General features: G+C 53.4%; 8 protein-coding genes across 8 annotated transcripts; 4 read left to right on the forward strand and 4 right to left on the reverse strand.

Annotated features, from left to right (window-relative positions):
• Positions 1-74: 74 nt before the first annotated feature.
• BKA58DRAFT_231230 (uncharacterized protein) lies at positions 75-945 on the forward strand. The gene is made up of 4 exons (XM_046166491.1): positions 75-239; positions 298-470; positions 526-582; positions 865-945. The coding sequence occupies exons 1-3, from the start codon at positions 165-167 to the stop codon at positions 557-559; spliced, it is 282 nt and encodes a 93-aa protein (XP_046021662.1). The 5' UTR covers positions 75-164; the 3' UTR covers positions 560-582; positions 865-945.
• Positions 946-1,718: 773 nt separating this feature from the next.
• On the forward strand, positions 1,719-3,658 carry BKA58DRAFT_413606 (cytochrome P450 monooxygenase-like protein; the record flags this gene model as incomplete). Its single annotated transcript, XM_046172433.1, has 5 exons — positions 1,719-1,808; positions 1,959-2,251; positions 2,305-2,510; positions 2,571-3,387; positions 3,499-3,658. 5 exons carry the CDS (start codon positions 1,719-1,721, stop codon positions 3,656-3,658), a joined length of 1,566 nt encoding a protein of 521 aa, XP_046021663.1.
• On the reverse strand, positions 3,622-5,944 carry BKA58DRAFT_231104 (membrane transporter). The gene is made up of 6 exons (XM_046166490.1): positions 5,540-5,944; positions 5,240-5,462; positions 4,641-5,174; positions 4,209-4,586; positions 3,963-4,143; positions 3,622-3,904 (listed from the first exon to the last, which is right to left on the reverse strand). Exons 1-6 carry the CDS (start codon positions 5,783-5,785, stop codon positions 3,853-3,855), a joined length of 1,614 nt encoding a protein of 537 aa, XP_046021664.1. The 5' UTR covers positions 5,786-5,944; the 3' UTR covers positions 3,622-3,852.
• A 505-nt stretch (positions 5,945-6,449) lies between these two features.
• BKA58DRAFT_390679 (camp-independent regulatory protein pac2) lies at positions 6,450-8,445 on the reverse strand. The gene has a single exon (XM_046170850.1). It carries the CDS (start codon positions 8,152-8,154, stop codon positions 6,808-6,810), a length of 1,347 nt encoding a protein of 448 aa, XP_046021665.1. The 5' UTR covers positions 8,155-8,445; the 3' UTR covers positions 6,450-6,807.
• Positions 8,446-11,712: 3,267 nt separating this feature from the next.
• Positions 11,713-12,582, reverse strand: BKA58DRAFT_231244 (uncharacterized protein). Its single transcript, XM_046166492.1, has one exon. It carries the CDS (start codon positions 12,486-12,488, stop codon positions 12,102-12,104), a length of 387 nt encoding a protein of 128 aa, XP_046021666.1. The 5' UTR covers positions 12,489-12,582; the 3' UTR covers positions 11,713-12,101.
• Positions 12,583-13,940: 1,358 nt separating this feature from the next.
• BKA58DRAFT_413609 (ankyrin repeat-containing domain protein) lies at positions 13,941-14,822 on the forward strand (the record flags this gene model as incomplete). Its single annotated transcript, XM_046172434.1, has 1 exon — positions 13,941-14,822. The coding sequence occupies one exon, from the start codon at positions 13,941-13,943 to the stop codon at positions 14,820-14,822; it is 882 nt and encodes a 293-aa protein (XP_046021667.1).
• Positions 14,823-17,458: 2,636 nt separating this feature from the next.
• Positions 17,459-19,397, forward strand: BKA58DRAFT_231262 (maltose permease MAL61). The gene is made up of 3 exons (XM_046166493.1): positions 17,459-17,832; positions 17,893-19,113; positions 19,169-19,397. The coding sequence occupies exons 1-3, from the start codon at positions 17,614-17,616 to the stop codon at positions 19,355-19,357; spliced, it is 1,629 nt and encodes a 542-aa protein (XP_046021668.1). The 5' UTR covers positions 17,459-17,613; the 3' UTR covers positions 19,358-19,397.
• Positions 19,398-20,014: 617 nt separating this feature from the next.
• On the reverse strand, positions 20,015-21,027 carry BKA58DRAFT_231282 (uncharacterized protein). The gene is made up of 2 exons (XM_046166495.1): positions 20,396-21,027; positions 20,015-20,295 (listed from the first exon to the last, which is right to left on the reverse strand). The coding sequence occupies exons 1-2, from the start codon at positions 20,771-20,773 to the stop codon at positions 20,038-20,040; spliced, it is 636 nt and encodes a 211-aa protein (XP_046021669.1). The 5' UTR covers positions 20,774-21,027; the 3' UTR covers positions 20,015-20,037.
• Positions 21,028-21,131: the final 104 nt, after the last annotated feature.

Consider the following 21,131-nt stretch of genomic DNA (forward strand, 5'->3'; position numbering starts at 1 on the left):
CCCTTCAACAATTTGCGCAAACCTAGAAGTCTTCTTTCTTGAAGTCTATCCGTATCCCTTTCCTCTCCAGCCTCATTCACAGACGCACTCGGCTCTCGCAAGGTTACCCCGCCACACGAACCTCAGCGCAACACCAGCCTCGCTACGTCATCACCACCACAACCATGGGCGCATTGAACCTCATCCCGCTCTTCATTCTCTTCGCGGTTGTTGGAGGCGTAGGATGGGTCGGCTATCAGGTAAGGCATCTCCCTGGTTATGCGCGCGGACGAAATGCTAAGCCACGCGCCACTACAGATCTTCCTTTATTCCAACGAGCTCGCCGAGCGCGGTGTCAAGAAGATGGAGAAGAAGAACGTCGTCTTCACCAAAGATGGCGCCAAGGTCGGAGTCAAGGAAGTCAACACAGAGGACTACGCAGATAAGACGCAACGTGCGTTTGTCAAGACATGGAATGCTGCGCACGATGGGTAGGTAGTCGTGAAGGACTATACAACACAAGGTGCACCGCTGACTATGTGATAGGGGATCCCCAGCTGCGCGAAGACCTACGAGATAGTTGTAAGACGTCATGCGATTCAAGTGCGAACCGATATTTCTTTTCTACGATACCTTTTTGTTTGGGCATGGGCGGTCGATATCGCCTTATTCGCATCGGCCGTCGCGAGCACGATGGGCAGGTTATACGAACAGGCGTCGGGAGGGTCTATATCACAATACCACATACCAAGATTGACGCGTGCGGCGACACACTCGGTGCATACATATGCAGTCTTTCTAGGCAGGATAATGAGGAGACGATGCTTATCGAGGCCCTATCAACATGACACTTTTCCCTCATACTGCTAACTGTTTGTGTGATAGTTTTTGCCCGTCAGGTAGCACGAAGAGCCGAAGATCATCGCTTCCAAACTGTGCCCACTGAGCAGTACCTGCCGACGTCACCTCGAACGACTTGTGCAGACTGAAATACGATCCGATTACGCGTCCACTCAAACTGATAAGCATACAAGAGCGATCGAACACTGGGCTTCGAGCTGTGCTCCGACATGCCGAATCTTGATTGCTGCTCGTACCCAATTCAAGAGCAACTTCGATCGGTAGCGCATCTATCCCATTCGACTATATACCCCCATAAGCCCGCTGTTGGGAGCGGGGTACACTCGAAGCGTGCATTCTTGGCCGGGGACGTTTCATCTAGACCCTGGATTGATGTATTTCGCTCATCGGTCGGCATCACATGTCACAGCGCGTACATCGAACCCCACCAGTATCGTCCTGCATGGGGGTTACAAGCATTGTGGACATCCTACGGACCGCGACGGGAGCGATACAAGAACGACATTCGGAGGCAGTGAGACGAATTGACCGAAGTGGTGGGGCAGGCGGGGTGTTGACCACAGTCTGGCCGATGCTTACGCTCTGTATGAGGGGACATTGAGTTTAAAGTTAACGATCAGATATCGATTCGTGCTAGCTTGCTTATGCCAGCACGAGCCTGAAGATCAACGACTCTCGCGCACGGACGTTCGATGTACAATCCCATGTCGTGAACTTTGTAGAAACCTAGGCGGAGCGTATGAAGCGGTCGTTCTACGGTCTTTCTGATTGACCCGGCGGATGATGCCTTGCTATATGACATCTTCAAGTCAAGCCGCTCTCCAGATACATAACGTGGGGATTATCTGGATTCGAGTCAGTATCGCTCAAGTGCAATCATGACGATTTTGACGAGTATCTCGACCACGGGCTTTGCGCTGTTCAGCTTGAAAGGCATTTTCAATGCGTTCGAAGTGGTTTTGGCTTCAGTGAGTATATACTTCACTCTCCCGAGGTTGCCGTCACCCTTGCCCCGGCTCCTGGCATCCGTCCTACAGTCTTGACAGCAGTAGACTATCCATTGCCCTAATCACTACCTTGAATCAGCCCAGCTATGAAACTATACTGACTTCAAACAGGCTATCATCTACGCTATCGGCTCAGTAATATACAACATCTTCTTCCATCCTCTAAGGCACATACCTGGTCCTCTCTTCGCACGCTCTACCGGTCTATGTTTCGCCCTACACATCCGTGATGGTAGTGTGGTCAAATGGATCAAAGAATGTCACGACAAGTACGGTGATGCAGTCCGTCTAGAACCGAATGAAGTCAGTTTCATCTCGGGAGAGACCGCGTGGCAGGATATCTACGGCCACAAACAAGTAAGGAACAAGAATGCCGAGAATTTCGTCAAAGATCTGAAGTGGTTGTAAGCTAATTCCGTTCGAAGCCATGAACGAGAAAATGCTGATCAGAAGATAGCCCCCGGCCTGTCAATGGCGTTCTGTCACTTCTCATAGCAGACGAAGAGGGACATCCGCGGCAACGCCGCAACCTCTCCCACGCCTTCAGCGACAAGGCTCTACGAGGACAAGAAAGCCTCATACAGTCTTATGTCGATCTTCTCGTTCGGCGTTTGGGCGAACACGCTGCCGAGGATGAAGACATTGATATGAGGACATGGTACAGTGCGTAACCCCCACGCAGCGTTTTCCACTCTAGGAAACTAGGCTGATCATACATAATAGACTTCACGACCTTTGACATCATATCCGACCTCACATTCGGCGAACCTCTCTACTGCCTCCGCGATTCCAGAGAACATCACTGGATATTCATCACCCTCCGCAGCCTCCAAGCCATCGCCCTCCACGTCTCCAGAGGCAAACACTTCGTATTCCGGTACCTCGACTTCGTGCGAAGTCTCTTCACCGATAATACAGGCCCCATGCGCGCCCGCTACGAATTTGCGAAACGGGCCCACGACATGGTAAGCAAGCGACTTGAAAAGATCCAAAGCGGAGAAGACACGCGCCCGGATTTCTTCACACACATCATCAAAAACCAAGACAAAGAAAACACACGCTTGACCCGCGCGGAAATGGATAGTAACGCTGTGGCTTTTCTCATCGCAGGCAGCGAAACGAGTGCGACGGCTCTGGCGGGAGCAACGTACCTCCTCCTCCGCAACCCACAGCCCTATAAGAAACTCGTAACCGAAATTCGGTCGCGCTTCTCCTCTGCGGATCAGATCACCGTGGATGAAGTCAATAAACTGGACTATCTAATTGCTGTCTTCCAGGAAGCGCTCAGATACTACCCGCCTGCTGCTACGGGCCTCGCTCGTGTGGTACCAGCTGGCGGTGATCGGGTCTCGGGCTACTACGTCCCTGGCGGGGCATCGGTATATGTTTCCATGCATGCCATGGGCCATTCTGAGAGGAACTATAGGGATCCGGACGCTTTTGTGCCAGAGCGCTGGTTGGGGGATGAGCGGTACAAGGATGATAAGAGGGCGGCGCATCAGCCGTTTAGCTTTGGGCCGAGGAATTGTATTGGGAAGACGTAAGTTCTCTTCTTTCTTTTCACACCACTCTCGTCCTTTTCATGGCCTGAACAGGTCCGTTTCAAAGAGGAGATAAGAAGGAAACGTCGGGCTGACATTATCGTCTCTAGTCTTGCACATGCGGAAACGCGCCTCATTCTCACCAAGGTACTCTTCGCTTATGATTTGGAACTTGTGGATAAGGAAACAAATTGGATGGACCAGAAGGTTTTTGCGCTTTGGGATAAAGGGCCTATGATGGTCAAGGTGAAGCCTGCACAGCAGCCGTGAGGTGTGGTGTCGCGGTAGGACGGACGGGCATTGTCGTCTTCGTTTGCACTGGCTGGTTCGTTCCACGAGCGAAGTAAGTCTTTGATTTGAGTGTGTGAGAAGGAGATTGCCTCCTCGTCAGCGTTATGATTGTATGAATCTATCATCTGTTGTGGTTTCGTTGCGGACTCATCTCATGCTTCCCAAAACACTTCCTACAATGTGTAGATGAACTCTGGGTTCTCTCTATCCGTAAGGTCAAGCCATCTGCACCAGTGATTAGCACCTGCACAACTGATCGATGCATTCGAGCGATCAAACTCACTCTTGGTTTTCGAGTTTCACGTATCCAGGCTCCGCCCGAATCTGCGCCTTCTTCTTATTCTGCCTTACGCAGTAGAAGTGGATGAATGCTATGATACCCAAGCAAACGCCATAACAGACGATGATCGTGATCTCAGCGGAAACGTAACGAGGCGCGTCTTGCTGGCGGAAAGTCTGGGGGCCTACATGAGTGAATTGCGTTAGTCAAAGCCGCTCGTTATGCTCGAAGCATACAGATAGTACGTACCAATGATATTACCAGCACAATATCCGATCAAATACATAGCCGCAACAGTCGTCTTCTTCGTGTATCCCGCTACATTACTCGAGATAAGACTGAGCAGAGCGACGAAAGGAGTGGGGCTGGCTTGGGTGAGATAGTAGCCAGCTAGACGACCGGAGTTGCTGGATAGAGGCAGTGCGACGATGAGGATCATGCCGATCATAGCAGTGGTGAGACCGATCATGGAGATGAGGAGGCGGTAGCCGTATTTGTCGCCAGCCCAGCCGCAGGCAATGAGGAAGACGACTTCGACTGCGCCGCCTGGGGTGCCGTAGAGGAGCGACTCTTCTGGCGTGTACCCGAAGCCGACGATGAGTTGGGAGAAGAAGTTTGAGATGCCGCCTTGACGGGATGTTAGTAGTCGTTTCGGTGAAGTTTGTGAGAAGCGTGTCTTACCGTTGGGTATATCAGCGATCAGCGCGTAGAAGAAGAACGCCCAGCTCAACGGATCAAGCAGCGCCTCCTTCAACTGATACCACTTGAAGTGCTTGTTACCCACACCCTGCGCATTAATCCTAATACGCTCAATAGCCAGAACCCGATCTTCCTTACTCAGCCACCTACAGTTCAACTGATTATCCGGCACTATCCACAAAAACGCGATACCAAGACACGTAGTAAGTAGTCCGGTGACCAAGAAAACAATCTTCCAAGGCTCCATGATAGTACCGTACTTGCGACAGCCCACAGCGATACCGTAGGCAACGCAGCCGCCGAAGATCTGCGCAAAACCGTTGAAACTGAACCAGATGGCTGTGCGTGAACCTTGCTCTTTCTTGGTGTACCATTGTGAGGTGAAGAGGGCGAAACCGGGGGTCACGGCTGCTTCGAAGACGCCGAGGAAGAAGCGGATGGCGATTGCTCCGGCGTAGTTTTCTACGGCTGCGAAACAGGATAGGACGAGGCCCCACATTATGATGTTGAAGGCCGCTTGGATATGTTAGTTCGTTCACGAAAGATTGGATAGGAAAGACAAGTAAAGGGAAGAGACTTACAATATTTTCCTAGTGGTAGAACTTGGAGTAAACGCGTGGTAGGATACTCCCATGCGATGTATCCAAAGTAGAACATACTACCCAGCCATGAGTACTGGTCTCCGACGAGACCAATACCAGATTTTAGTATGTTGTCGGAAGGAGGGAGTTTCAGGCCCATGATACTTGCGTAGCTCAGTGTGGTCTTGTCGAGGTAATTGAGACCGTAAACTACGCACATGATCTGGTGACCTCGTGAGCTCATATCCAGAATGTACTCAGGAACATTTGATAAACATCAGGACAATGCAATATACTTACGGGCATCATATGCATATCAATCTTCCTCAGCAGCGCTTTACTCTTCTCTTCCGTCAACTCCACAACCTGGCCCTCCATGCCCTCAAACGCCTTCATCGCGGCATCGGCATCGTGCGAGTGCTTCAAGAGTTTCTCGTCGAGAACTTTCTTGAGGCCTTTGCCGTTGTCTTCGACAATCGCTTCTTTCTCGACATCCAAGGGCGCAGGATGCGATGATGTAGGTGGGTGATCAGTCGCAGAGGCCATGATGTGATTCCTCGAGGGCGCTCGGTCGCTTCGAATAGCTGTCAATGGAAGAACAAAGACGCGCGACACTGAATCTCGAAAGTCGATGTCACGAAAGGAAATATACCACTACCAGAAAGACGACGCGACGTCAACGTCGACGCACAAACCTCCACGAACGATAGCCGACCTCCAACGCGCCATTGACGTCCCACCACCCATAATGATAAGCCACCCCTGCATCTCCCTACACGCGATACGCTCACGCCCGCAAGTTGCCGTACCACTGCGGGGTATCTCTCATGTTGACCCGCGGAGCTACTTAAGATAGGGTCTGACACTACATGATAGACAAGCGGCCTTCCTTAACAGGAAGCTGCGATGGGTGGCTAGTTCCGTTAAAATGGGGGTGATTGGGTAATTGCCGGGAGAGAAGCACTGGAAGCTCAGCGGAGACGTTAAACAAGGTATCGCAAGAGTCGCAAGAAGTCGGCTTGGTGATGATAGCGGGCTTGGCTTGCTGCTGGACGGTGTGGGAGTTGATAGGGAGAATGCTGGGTGATGGTGATGATGTCAGTGCTGAAAGCTTATCGCTAGTCGCGATTAGACACGTTAAGCATAAAGCAACGTTAAACTCTAAAGTGAACGTCAAGACAGTCACGGAGCGATCATATTCGAAAAAAATTGCATGCGATAGCGGTATGAAATTTTGCATTGCAAGCAGCGACAGACATCATAGCTAGCGTGATACGCATAGAACTTCGTTGACCAACAAAGTTGTGTGAAGGGATTACACCGTGAACTCCAGGCCCGATTATCGGCCGATGCTATGAACCGCGCATCTTCCCAGCCCCCCAAGGCTTATCATGATTTGGCCGTGTAGCCGTGATACCCGAACGCCGCCCATATGCCATTCGTAAATGCTGAAGAAGACCTCCCGTACTCGGAAGTAAAAGTGGAGAGTACGGAACGTAAATGTGGAAGAAGAAGAAGAGGCTACTTGGCAGCAGCAGAAGAAGGAGAAGACACTAGTCGCGATATTGCTATGATCGCACAAAGACGCTGTTGAGCTTGTTCAGCGCGCTGCTATCGGCAGCGGTGCTGTTCTTAGCGAGTCTCTCCGGTGCCAAGTCTCGGGGGAATCTCGTTGCGGTGTTAGGACTCCGGCTACCAGAACGGCTGTTGTTCTGATTGTCCTTGTCTTGGTTCTCGCCGTTGAGTAGCGACCCCAGAGTAGGAAGCGGTCTTGATGCTGCGGGTGCGGCGGTGCTATTTGACTCGGGTGCCCGAGACTCAGACTTGTCGGAGGGCTCTGGTGTCGGTGGCTTGTTGGCACCTGCTGAGGCGGCCGCGCCGTTGATCGCTGGAAGTTGCGGACCTTGCTCGGGAATTGTAGTTGTTGGTCCTGGAGGAGGCGCAGGGGCACTGGCACGTTGAAGGTGTTGCTGTTGAGCTTGTTCAGCTGTCGATGGTGTGCGAAGTGGTGGTGTCGCCATGTATTGTTGAGCGGCGTGAGCGGCATGCGCTGCGTAGGCAGGATGTTGCATCAGCATGGGATGGTGGCCTTGTGGAGCGTGAGGGTGGGCCATGTGCGGCGGACGGTCGAAGACGTGTTGTGGGTGGTATGGAGGCTGCGCATAGACGACACCGGGGTAGAAGTAAGGTTGGTGCGAGTAGTACATTGGGGGTGTACCGTTTGGTGGTGTGGGAGGATACATTGGTATCGCGTACATGGGTGCAACAGGACCGCCACGGGTGTACGGCGATGAAGGCGCCATGCTGTGTCCGGGTGCGCTGTATGGTGAGCCAGGCATGGGCCCGCGAGTGACGGCAGGCACGGTCTGGGTCTCGTTCACTGCCGACTCCGGATACATGTTCTTTGGCGGGCGGATGTGCCGCAGTTGCGCATCGTTGGTAGGCTGTGGGAGGTTGTTGGAATTCGATCGCGAGTAGTAGCTGATGAGGTGGAGGTGCTGTCCGCTCTGGGTGGTGATGCTGAATGACTGCTTCATGAGACCATCCGGCTTGTACCGGTAGCCGTCTGGTCCCTCGCCGTCTGATTCACCTGAGCCTGTGCCGTCTGGCGACTTTCCACTCGCTCGCTTTGCTACTGGGGCCGTGGGAACTGCGCTGCCTCCCCGCTTGCCCTCCATCTCTCGGTATGTGAGAAAGCTGCCCGACACGCGACTCGCACTCCATGATTTTCCGTCGGTCCACCGCCTCATGCCGGCCTCGCGCTCGTCCCATACAAACACTGAGCCTGACTTGATCTGCTGGCGCTCCTTCTCGGATAGGCGGCGCTGCACCCGCGGTAGTATGCCGATGCGGCAGGCCTCGAATAAGATGATGGCATCATTTGGCGTGCGAACGTGTCCGTGGTAGGTCTCCATTGCGAAGACGTGTGTGGGAAGATGTGTCGAAGATAGTGCCGAGGTGTCAAGACCTCATAGATGCTGTGTGGCTCGCGTTAGTCCAAGCCATGGAACGAGCGCTTCGATTCAACAATGCGACAGTTGCAATAATCTTGGTATGCAGGGTTTCCGGCAAACGCGGAAAACGGTGCGCATAAATGTTGGAATATGGCGGACCAAGGAACAGCAGGCCAGAGAGGGGGCAGACAAAGCGGCATGGAGACACGAAACATAAATAGATACTTACAATAGGGTGTGTGACTGTGACGAGAGGTGTCTGCAAAGCCGTCGCAACGTCTGTATGGGGCAGCGCGATGAGGTCAAATGTGTCGAGGTCCGGTGACGTGAAACGGGCCGGCAATGAAACGGAGTCAGCGTCTGATAGGCGTGCGCGGCAGTGATCCACTTGGTATAGGCGGCGTTAAGTGACGGAACCTGGAAGTTGGAAGTTGGGGAAGATGGGTCAGAGGGCGAAACTTTTGGAAAGCCATCAGCAGTCATCCGCCCTCATGTACTTGCAGGCAGGCGGGCTTGGGACCCAGCAATGCTCCTTTGGCGTCTCTGGCCCTTTCTGGGCGCTGGGGTCGTCGTCTTGATCGCCCGCCGAGACGTGGAGTGGCGTCTGATAGCGAAATAAGGCGCACGACAAGCTTTATTTGGACCCCCGTTAGCTGCTCACTGGCCCCCCGTTCCAGCGGAGCCCCAGCAGCATCTACCCACACACACAGCCCCCAATGTCTGCCATGCCGCCCTGTTCCACCAAGCAGCGTCGCCAGATGACCTGAGAAATTGTTTGCAGCGACTTGCCCTCACGGCGGCTCGCACACGCCGAAGCCACGGCATGCCCAGGCCAACCCAGCGGCTGGCGGCGTTGGCTCGATCAGCCAAGCTTTGCGAGCCGGATAACTCTAAACGAATCTTTATTTTCGACAAGCCTTCGATCCCTTGGCAGCCCCACTCGGACCCCAGCGCTGACACCTCCCAAGACTTCGCGGTGTGGTCCATCAGTCCGTCAGTCCGTCTTGTCCTGCTTGGCCCCCGCTAGCAGCAATACACCAAGCACAGCCAAGGCGTTCCAAAAGTCCGTGTCGTCCCAAAACCAACCCACGCTCGCGTCGCCCTCAGATTGTGGCAGGCCATGGCATGCTTGGCCTCGGTCCTCTAAGAAATCTCCACCTGTCGTGCTCTCGGCGCCCTTGGAAGCGGACAAACAGCTGACTTGCGCGAGAAAGGAGCTGCCTAGTCTCGAAGGATTCCTTACACGCTCCGGCTAAGTGCAGAGTTTCTGTGCCGTCTGCCCTTGTCTGCTTCACGCAAGTAAACGGCCGCCCGCAAACTTGTGGCATACGTGGAAATTGTGCCCGCCAACCAAGCCGAGTCTACACTCCGCTCTGGATCAGACATCCGCTCCGATCCACACCAACGTAATCTGGCGCTTGCAACTTCTCAGCTCATTCGCTTAAAGGCTCGGCCAGCACTTTGATTAAGCTTGGTGCCTGCGGTTTAAGCTTACCACCGTGCCACGAGGATCCGACTTACCCACACTGGCGGTATCGCAGGGCCGTCGCTTCTCCGCTTCCAGAACAGAAGAGCTGAGCATCGAAGCCATGAGACTTCCCGCCCCTTGACTGTCATCGTGGCAGTGGTGCGCCATGACGAGATCCGACTTTGCGTAAAATCCTGCTGCCTACCAAGTGTGCTGCGCAGCACCTTGTTCACCAGACCGTCTTTTCTTGTCAAGACTCATCCAAGACCATAGACTGCGGACGAGCACTTGTGCGAGATGCCATGGAACATGGCGTCTCAGCTGCCCGAGAGAGGTAAACCTCCGGGTGGAACCATTGGATCAGTCGCACTCAAGCCTGCCAAGTAGCAAACAGGATTGTTATTTCGATGGATGGCCAAGGCCGCCCTTCTCCACGTTCATACAACGCCCGCTGCTTGTCTTATCAGCTCACACGGTCGAAGCCGCGTCATCCGACTTGTCAAGCCTGCCCAGCGTTGGCTTCTCCACATACCGGATATTTACACCATGGGTTCACGATTGCAGGGAGCTACGTCGTTTCAATCACTCAAGCATGAGTCGCAAAGAAAACTGTTGTGATTCTCTGCGGGCCGACATCTTCACGTCGAGATTACTGTGAGCACGAATAAACGGCGATCTGCGTGCGCTCAGTAATCTGTCTTTCGCTTACATCTGCAAGGTAGCAGATAAGGTTGGCGCAGACTTAAGCATAATTTCCTTTCCGCTGCTATCCCCGGTGTTGGGTTGGTCCTCGCCAAAGGCACCCCTCACAGCGATGAGTCGCAGCGCCCCATCGGCCGTTGGCTCGTATTCTCAATCCTTTCAGATCAGCTTCCACACGCAACGTGTCCACTAGCTATCTTCACATGCTGCTGCACCTGCCGAATGCGAAGCACTGGAGCGACTGCAAGCCCACCTGCTCTGAGCCGCAAGTCCAGAACTGCGCCATCGGAGCGTCGTACCGTGTAGTGGCAGCCCCTAGCCCGCGATTTGAGGGGTCGTCCGGAACCGGTGGAAAATTAAGGTAGGCCAAGCAATCGTTGGTCCGATAGCGCCCGATCATTCCCCCAGGTCCCCAAACCTTTCCTCGACGACCGGCGCTCTGACGGCTTGTGTTTATCCGTGCAGGGCCGGCATGCCTCATGGCGCTGACCACCGCGCGTCCAGCCGCTCGAGATGGAGGGAGTTCGTTGCGAGTCCGAGAACCCGGTTTCGCGGTACCATTATGCAAGTTGCTCAATCTATTGCTGCCTGCTCATTTGCTTCGTCTGTGCCACAGCGCCATACCAAGCACTCAACGTGCCAAGGAGCCTATAGTGTATCGATATTTGCAGGCGTCGTACGATTGCGATCTTGCGTTTTCTGGAAGGTGTCTCCATCTATTTTCGCATCCCGATGACGCACGAGCAATTTGACCGTCACTTCGGTTTGTTGGACGTGATACGAAGCTTGCGGCAGCAGCATCGCTTCTGTAGTCCACAACTCTGCACTACGGTGTATGGACAACGTACATACTCCGCCACACGGATTCAAGCAATGTGTTGGAACAACGGACTTATTTGCCAATGGCAAGCCTTGGTGTGTGAGATCGTTACGTCGCCCGTAGTCCCGGTACCAAGGCATGCCACATCTCACCTCAGACGCTACACTCCGCAACAACCTCTCAGCCCAGATCACTGCCGTGATTTATGATGCCCAGGCATACTGATCCTCAAATAGACTTTGCAGATGCTTGGTCTAACACACAACGGTTTGTGCCTTTCCATTGAGTTCCCCGCTCGAACATAGGTTCTGAAACAGAACGCGTTTGGCTGGACAATGAGTTGTGGAAGAGATCATCCGCGAACCTCGTTTGATAGTCCCGAGTTATCCGCGACGGCATGAAGGATCGCAGCCTAAGGATGCGTGGCGTTGCATCCTACGGCTTGGCTCAGGGCTTGGTAGCTGCTGGGGTGTTGGGTGACGCATCGGATTTTGACGAATGCGAGTCCCACTTCAAGACTGTCACGTGAAGCTCAGAAATATTGATTCCATTCGCATGGCCAGGGACCGACACATTCATGGGGACATTGTAGGGTATCGATGAATCTGCGAGGTGCAGAAATTTCTTCGTGGCACCTTGGTCTTGCGGCTACATACTGTTTGCGGTTCATTGCTAACTACTTTACTGGTCGCACTCGAAAAGCACATTCGCAGCAATCATCTATAACCATGTACCTTTCTCTATAAAACTCGGCGTCTCTCCGTCTCGCAAATTTCGTCGCAGACGTCAGCCCCCATGATACCGCCCCGGGCAACACCTCCAGGACAACTCTAGGGCTACCAGACCAAAAGTCTCCATCACTGTAGTTACAACGACATGCCGCAATAGAACACCCATCTTCATGCTACCTCAAACCCCCTAGAAATCCCAGAACACGCTCGGAGCAAAGAACTGACCCCTTCCACACTTCATGGCCCCAACCTCCACATTCTTCTTGGAATCCTCACGACACGCAATCTCTCTCTGCGGACAGAACAATCTTCGTGGGCTATTCCCATCGCACTCATAGGTGCATGCCTCACCCGCAATATCCAGCTTGAAGATACCGCCAGGGAACAGCGTCTTGCTATCCGAACCAACACGAGGCGTCTCGTCACTGTCTGCAACGATTTCCTTGCCGTCAGTTTCGCCGCAACTACCCACTGCCTTGCCGACGCTGGTGGTGTAGAACTTCCACTCATGATCGACGCTTACGGACGTTCCGTGTCCCGAGTAGTGCGTGACCATGGCAATGGAGAGGGTCATGCCTTTGCTGGGCTTTAAACTGGGTGGGGCTTCTGATCCTGATCCGGGCTTGGGGGTGTGAGGCTAGTATTTGTTTTAGGTATATGATGGCTTCAAGGTACGCAAGACTTCGATCAGTATGCACTTTGTACTGTACTACCTACATTCGCCACTGTTTTGTGAGATAATCTTCATATCTCGCCTGTGTGATGCTGTTTGTCGGCTTGCGTGTGACTAGGTCTTTTTCGAGGAGTCTTTCTGGCATGGGCGAGGCGGTTGCGATGTTTAGCAGCGAGAGCAAGACGGAAAGATGGCTACAAGGCCCGAACGGCGGCCATTGTGAGAGGAAGATGCCATCAGCCCCGAACGACCATTGTGAGAGGTGGAAGGCGCCATCATCTCACTTCGCGTACAATGTAATCGACAATAGTATAGCAGTGGCTTTTGATAAGGGGAGATTGGATACGACGTAGTAAAAAATAGTAGAGGAATGATTTCTGGAATGAGAGTGATATCGAGTAGTTTCACATCGCTTTGTATAATTGTAGCATAATCTTGCTGCAGTCTCAACACTCCAAAGGAATGCGATCCATACTATAATCTGAGGCTGTGATCCTTACAGTTCTACATGCAGGGCGAATTCTCACTGAAGCTGAATCTTGGTCTGGGGGCGTGAATCCTACTACGTCCCTGCTATGTTGTAAGAGAGGATAGAACTTATACAGAATGTATGTGAACCTGAGCTCAAGTTTCTAACATCATCGGCAATGAGAAGCACTTCAGCATCTGCAAGCTTGCTGGGAAGGAGTTGTATCTTTTAGAGGCCAGGCTGTCTCCTCAGGTATGCTCATGAAGTCGTTTAAAATTTGACAAGTTACAACAAATCTCTCAGTGGTAATCAATATACGCAGAAACTAATATCTAACAGTTACCTACGTCATAATGGGGCGGAAGAATCCGTAAATGGCCGTCTTACTAAAGTTAGGGTCGAAGAAGTGTTGAAGTAGGCCCTCTGCTCAGCCTTGCGCTCAACGGCCGACTATTTGAAGACTAGCGGCAGCAAGTGGCCTACAATGTCCTCTTCACGAGGAGTACCAGTATCTACCGTTAGATGAGTTGTTTGTCCGTACATGAGGTTCCGCGTGCGGGCTATTTAGGTATCTTTCTTTACGCCCAGGCGCTAGAACCCACCTTTCTGGAAACGGCTGCCTAACAACCTTAGAAGGGTTAGAACTTCACGTTCACGTTTGCCACACCTGCCTTTAACTCGTGTCAAAGCTACGAAAAGCTTCAAGTTTCGTGTCTTTCAGCAATCAAGACAAAGTCACGCAAGTCCTCGCCTACCTGCGCACATTTCCTCTTCACAGTATTAACCAGCATTACCACTACTGTTGCCATCACCATTACCATTGCCATTACCACAAACACCACCACGCAGCTATGACGGAGCCGACCATGGCAGATCTTAAAGACATGCCGGCCCTTTACACCTCATCCAGAGATGTAGGCGATGTACTAGTAGGGCAGGACGACGCTCGCCGTCTCATCGAAACATGCTCGTCTGGCGACGACCTGGCGTTGCTGAGTCTGCTATCGCAGCCACAACATATCACGACGATTCTCAGTAAACCACACACCATCTATAGTAAAGATTCACGCGGGAAGGTCACGGCAAGGCCAATCCCAAATCTTGAGCGGGCTTTGACGGTAGCGGCTCAGAATGGCCACGCTGCTGTTGTGACTGCACTGCTTGCTTTCGCAACAGAGCATAACATACCCCTTTCCGATATTGTGACAAGAGACGTCGTCAACAAGGTCATCGATGGTGGACACGCCGCTGTCGTCAAGGCACTAGGCGCCGCCTACCCGAAGGTCACCGAAATCCGCATCGGCCACGGCCACGAGCGGCCACTTTACGAGGCTGTGAGGCGAAGGAGACCAGATGTAGTTGCTGCATTGCTCGAGCTCGGGGCAGACCCATTGCATCCCGTTGCGCCAGGCTACAAAAAACTGGGGAACTTCCGCTCGTCCCTGATGTCTTTCGCTGCAATGAATGAGGGTCCGCGCACCACTGCGATGCTGTTGGAACGCGGTACGCCTATAGCGGGTACTGCTGCGTTGCACACCGCTGCAAGATTTGGTAAGCTCGATACTATGCGCCTGCTGATGCAGCATGGCGCGGATCTGGAGGAGGTCGTACCCGGCTGGAAGGGTTGGACACCGATGCACTTCGCTGCCTCGACTGGCAAAGTCGATGCCAGGAAACTGCTAGAAGAACATGGGGCTCGCAAGGACGCGAGAGACGAGGATGGTAAGATGCCCGCGCAACTGCTGGAGGGGCAGAATGCTGCTTAGCACTAGCACATATGGACGATGGGAGCGCGAAATCTGCTTAGCATCATGACTGCTGTCCATCTTCTCGCGACCCATGAGAGCGCATTTTAGGGGGGTAAGGCTGAGAATTGAGTGATGAGTGTGGTTCGTGAGGGAAAGATAGTTGCCTGGACGAAAGGCGAGTTCTGGGCGAGGAGTACCATCTCTTGAGTCTTGGGTTTAGTGATGGCGCTGTGTTGAGCTCAATCGAGATGACTGCAGCGACAGTGCGAGCTTCCTTTCGCGTGTGTATCTATTGCGCATCAATTGTTCTATTCTGTAGCTCAAAGTCCTAGACTGCGTTCTGAACCAGCTGCGTGACGTTGTGAGAAGCAACTACGCAGGTCCGTCTTGCGGCGCTCGCGAGTACTCAGGTCCGTCTTGTGTCTGCGCCGCATCCGCATGTGCGAAAGCTTACTCGAGCGTCATCTCGCCGTCTTCTCCTCATCGTCGAGGTCTTTTCGCGCATATCTCATTCCAATCCATATCTCAGCATCCAGATAGAGTCGCTACGAAGTATTGAGGCCATGTAAATGTCGCTTAGGATTTTTCCACCACCTGGGCAGCTGCGGGCGGGATGCTCTACCCCTTCGAGCCGTGATATCAACGCCACCAACCTTCCGTCGCGCGCAAACCCGTCATAACTCAGGCGCCCTGCATACTTCCGGTGCTAAGAACACGGCGCCCGCCGACCTGTATTGGCTCAAGGACTCACGCCATGTATGGAGTGTGCGATGTTGGCCGGATTGATATCTGATCTGCGAACCCTGGGTGTGCCGGGAGCCGAAACGCGCACAGCTTCCTGCTATTCAACTTCCATGGAGGCAAGAGAAGATTGCAAAAGAGTTTCGTGGTGATGCGTGGTACAGTTGCGCTCATAACAGTGGGCAGGAATTTGTCCTTCGAACTACTGATCCAGGATCTACGCTTGTCACCCTGACGCCGATTCAGTTAAGGTCAGTGGGTCATGTGCATCATGAACTCTGGAAGGGCAGCTACGGAATACGGCTGGTACGATCCAATATGTTGGGCCGTATCCGCTGATCCAGCTTTGTACAAGGTTTCTCGTTCTTCGGAAGCTTATGCAGAAGATGGCGTATTGGCATGTTCGGCAATGATGAATTCGCAGTATCGAGACAGGTATCCATGCGCGGAGGGGCACGGCCACAGCAATCGCCTTGTTCAGCGCAACACGTGTCGGAGCGACTTCGAAGTACTACACTGCACAACAATGTCGTAACTCCTGTAGGACGGACTTCCCATAAGCAATTGAATGTGACAGGTACCGTTTACCAAGCCGGAACGTGGAGGCCACGCAGCATACCCGCCAAACTGTGCCGCTGCGTCGGAGACGTTGAGCGCGCCTGTCAGTTCCCAAGGTCCTGGCTCCAGGTCCAATAGCAATATCATCACGCAGTCCAAAGCAACATCCCACCTTGCCCTGCCTCGGTCACGTTGCCCAGCAGCGCATCAAACACACGCGCAAGGACCAAAGATCAGTCATCCATCAGATAAACCACGGAACGTATCCCATCTACCTCGTACAGATTTGCACGTGTCAAATATTAGCGGAGGTAGTAGCGGCCAACTGCGCACATGCGGCGGCTCCGCGTCAGCGGACGTTTTCAAGACTTATTAGCATCACGCCACGGCTAGCTCTTAGTAGAAGACACCAAGCTCGAACCTGCATTCCGTCCGCCTGCACCGGCAGAGTTCCGTATCTGGGGTTAAATGAAGGCGTCCTTCTCGGGCTATCACTACCGCGACTTCATTCAATACCGCTCCCATAGCTCCCCCATGGGGCGGGAAGGAAGAGTGGCGGGATGAACAGCGCCATTGGATACGAGCTAGAAGCTGTCAAGGACACAGAGGCACATTGTACATTCTTGGTAGCGAGATCTAACGGGGTGGTCAGACGGCTCATATCAGTGGAACTTGCAGACGCCGTGTAACTCAGACCCTTCCTGCTCATCCCAGCCCCCAGCGTGGAGAAAACGAGTGGAGAGACCTGCAAAATCCTGGAGCAGCAGGGCGACCCATCTGGGGAGCCCACGGATAAATAACGGGTCTACTCCAGTTAACAAGCGTACAAGCCTGTCGCGGTGCGGGGATATTAGCGCGCGTATTTTAGCACCGGAACAAAGCTTTGCATCGCCAGCTATGATAGGTGCTGGCCTACCAGCAATACGAAGTCTAGAGCAGACAAGAAACAGCCACCTGCAAACGAACACGCAGCGCTATGGATACATCTGGTGAGCGGTCCGCTGCTAGGCCAGCGTAGCGACACAGTACGACGAGGTCGTGACAGCCGCCTCGCACGGCTTGGAGGCCCTTGCGCGGACGGCGCAAGGAACCAGCTTGATAGCCAGAAGCCGTGATTGATGGAATCTGTCTTGTGCATTCCTTCCATGGGGACATAGCGCTGACGGCGGACCCACCAGTCACCAGCGACGGATTTTCCATCTTTCTGGGGAATTAGACAATGCGCGCTCGGAGATGGGGAGGGGTGGGTGGATGGTTCAAGCGCCCCGGGGGTGGACTACTGTACACCAGATGGCTAACCATGCCTAAATGCCGTTTCTGCAAGGTTACATTTAAGCCGCCCCGCGTTGATTGTGCGCACCCCGTGCTGTTTATAAGGTGGAGACGTTTCCCCGGTTTATCGTGTCTTGCTCTGCTTTTGTCTTCTTTGCCAGCCCAGAGTTCCTTTCTCTGATCTGATACCCCTTGCCTTTTTTTCTTGTTGTACCCCGGCAAGAGCCCTTTAGCAAAGATGGGTGACGTCCCCAAGGAATATGGCGGCGATGTGCACGTCGAGAAGGCCATCTCGCATGTTGACGACTCGGTCGCGCTTGACGAGAAGGCTCAGGCTGCTATGTTCAAGACGCAGGCTATGGATGCTGAGACTGCTGAGCATGACATGGGTGTCATTCAAGCTGTCAGGGCGTACCCTATGGCTGCTCTCTGGGCGTTCATCATGTCTTGCACAATTGTAAGACTCCCCACTTCAATTCCCCAGAATCGAGAACTTGTTGCTAACAAATATTCCTAGATCATGGAGGCTTACTGTGTCTTCTTGATGGGTAACTTCATCGCTCTGCCCGCATTCGAGAAGCAATACGGTATCCCGCTCACACACCCGGACCCCGACCGACCACACGGCAAGATTATCGCGGCTAGCTGGCAATCAGCGCTCCAGATGGGAGGACCCGTTGGTGCTATTATCGGTGTCTGCCTGGCTGGTCCTCTTACCAGCCGTATCGGATACCGATGGGCGACCATTTCCGGTCTGATGCTTCTCAACTGCTTCATCTTCGTCTTCTACTTCGCCAACTCGCTCCCGGTCATGTTCATCTCCCAGCTTCTCGAGGGTGTCCCGTGGGGTATCTTCATTGCCAACGCTCCCGCGTACTGCAGTGAAATTACACCTATTCAGCTCCGTGCCCCGGCCACCCAGATGTTGCAAATGTTCTGGGCTATTGGTGCTATCATCGTCAATGGTGTTGCATACTACTACAACCCCAAGCCCGACGCGAGCGCGTACAGAATCCCCATTGCGCTTCAATGGATGTTCCCCACTCCTCTCGCTATCCTCATCTACCTGGCGCCAGAATCTCCCTGGTGGTTGGTACGCAAGGGCAAGCTTGAGCAGGCTGAGAAGTCCGTTGGTCGTCTCGGACGTAAGGGCCAGCTCAACCTCAGCGAGGCCGTCGCTATGATGCGCCGTACCATCGATCTCGAGAAGTCCATCAAGGAGCCCAGTCTTTTGGAGCTGTTCAAGGGCACCGACCGCTACCGTACGCTCATCGTTTGCGGTGTGTACGCAGCCCAGAACTTGACTGGTAACCTCATCGCCAACCAGGCCGTCTACTTCTTCCGCCAAGCCGGTATCTCGGTCAACACTGCTTTCGCCCTTGGTCTTATCACCTCCGCTCTCCAGATGATCTTCGTCATGCTCTCCTGGATTCTCACCACCTACCTCGGCCGCCGCACTATCTACGTCTGGGGATCTCTCATCAACGTCGGTTTCCTCGTCGCGCTCGGTATCGCTGCTTCCGTCGGTGTCTCCAACGCAGCTTCTCTTGCCCAGGCTTCTCTGGGTCTGATTGTCTCCGTTCTGTTCACTCTCGGACCGGCGCCCGCTTCATGGGTCATTATCGGAGAGACCTCGTCCATTCGTCTCAGGCCCCTCACTACCGGTATCGGACGTGGTGCATACTACGTTGTCAACATTCCTTGCATTTTCCTCGCCAGTTACATGCTTAACCCCGACGTAAGTTTTACCTCTTTTCAACCTTGTGACGAACTCTTACTAACAAACCATCTAGGAGGCCAACCTTGGTGGCAAGTGCGGTTACGTCTGGGCCGGTACTGGTTTCTTCTGCTTCGTTGTCGCATACTTCTTCCTTCCAGAAATGAAGGGCCGTTCTTACCGCGAGATCGACATTCTGTTCAAGCGCAAGGTCCCTGCCCGCAAGTGGAAGAAGACCATCGTCGATATCGGCGACGATTCATAGATGGATACGCGCCTATTACGGCGAGGTCATTGAGTCTGCGGAAGCAATGCGTCATTGCGCGCTTGCTGTCTTCTGTTGTTCAGGAAAGATGTAGTTGACGGAGTAATACGTGCCCTCTATACCCTAGGGTAACGAGCAGAGACGACGAATGAATCATCTCAACACATTCTTCTCAACCCGTGTGAACGATTTGCAGTGACGAATTCGAACCAAACTCTCAAGCTCTGAGAATCAAACAAGATGATAAAACATGTGGAGATCGTATTTTGGTGTGAATGAATGTGTACACTTCGATTTACGTCGAGACCCGAGTTTACGATACGCATATACCAAGCCACTAGCACCTATCCGGACGTCAGAGCCGTCTCAAGCAGGCAAGTTATTCAAAGCCGTCGATTACGGGCGTCTCCAAAATTACCACACGCCAAACGACCTGTGTATGAAACCACAAGCCGAATTCGAGGATACTGTAAGCTCAGCATATCTCCCACTTGCACGCTATAGATAAAATCTGGTCTCCGACCCGTCGCTACCGCGTAACAATGCTAGCTCATGGAGACACTGCAAAGTTCACTAAAAGTCCTTTGGTGGCAGGGCACGAGCAACACAGAATCCTTGTGCGATCAAAGTATTAACATGAATTGATATATACAATCCCTCTCTCCCCATCTACCACCTCCCTACGACGAGCAAGTAGCCAACATACTAGTAAGCGCACTCTTCTCCGCACTCGTAATAGTAAGCGCATACACGCTCTTAACCTTAATCCACATCTTGCTGTACGTGCAGTAGTAGCTGGTTAGCGGGGGCTTCCACTCCTCAGGACCCTTATCACCCTTCGCCTGGTTAACGTTGTCGGTTACGGCGAGGAGCTGGGGGTTTGTGAGGTCGTTGGCGAAGGCTTGACGGCGGGCTGTGGTCCATGATGCTGCGCCGGACTGGGTGGAAGTTAGTATAGGGGGTTTGAAGAGAGGGAATGGGAGGTGGGGGAATATGGGAGGAGATGGGGAATATGGGAGGAGATGGGGGTAAACGCACCTTCCAGGCATTGCTCAAAGGCACCATGTGGTCAATGTCGACGTCGCTGGCTGCGGTCCATGTAGCACCGTCGTAGGGGCTGAACCATGATCCAGAGGTTGCGGCACATGCACTGCTGGTAACGACATTTGTGCCGTCGCGCTTGAGGACTGTCTCGCGTGTGTTGCAAGCTCCGGACTGGGTGATCCAGTGGGGGAAGAGGTCGCGAGAGTAACCTGTCTGCGGGCCTTGGGCGGCGACGGTGAGACCAGCGAGCTGTGTAGTAGCAGCGGATTTGCTGGGGATGTTGGGAGGAGCGCGAGCGTCGAGGATGGCTGGTGTTGGGGCAGCGGAGACGAGGGCGGCTGAGGCCACGGCGACGAAGATGGAGGCCTTCATGGTGATGGGGTGGAGGGGTGGTGGTGGCAGTTCTGTGAGAGAGGATGTTGTGCTGTGAAGTAGAGCTGCTTGATGATCTCTGACTTGTCCCTTCGATACAGAACAGGTTCCTAGGCGGTTATATACTCTCCCTCTCCAAAGCCATAGTCGGCGCGTTGCCCTTCGGACATCGTCTCTTCCAATGATAAGCACCACGCGCCTCCCGTACCCCTTTGCCTTTGCTTTTGCACCACTCACCCGGTCTTCGCATCACACAGCATACTATACAAATGCGCTACTCTTCTCACGACCCCGAAAGAGGCAGGTGGAGGTAACGGCCAAGTCCCCGACACCACGCCCATCACCCACCCCATTGGGG

The sequence above is a fragment of the Alternaria rosae genome (genome assembly GCF_020736505.1).
Source record: "Alternaria rosae strain MPI-PUGE-AT-0040 chromosome Unknown BKA58scaffold_9, whole genome shotgun sequence".
NCBI classification, from domain to species: domain Eukaryota; kingdom Fungi; phylum Ascomycota; class Dothideomycetes; order Pleosporales; family Pleosporaceae; genus Alternaria; species Alternaria rosae.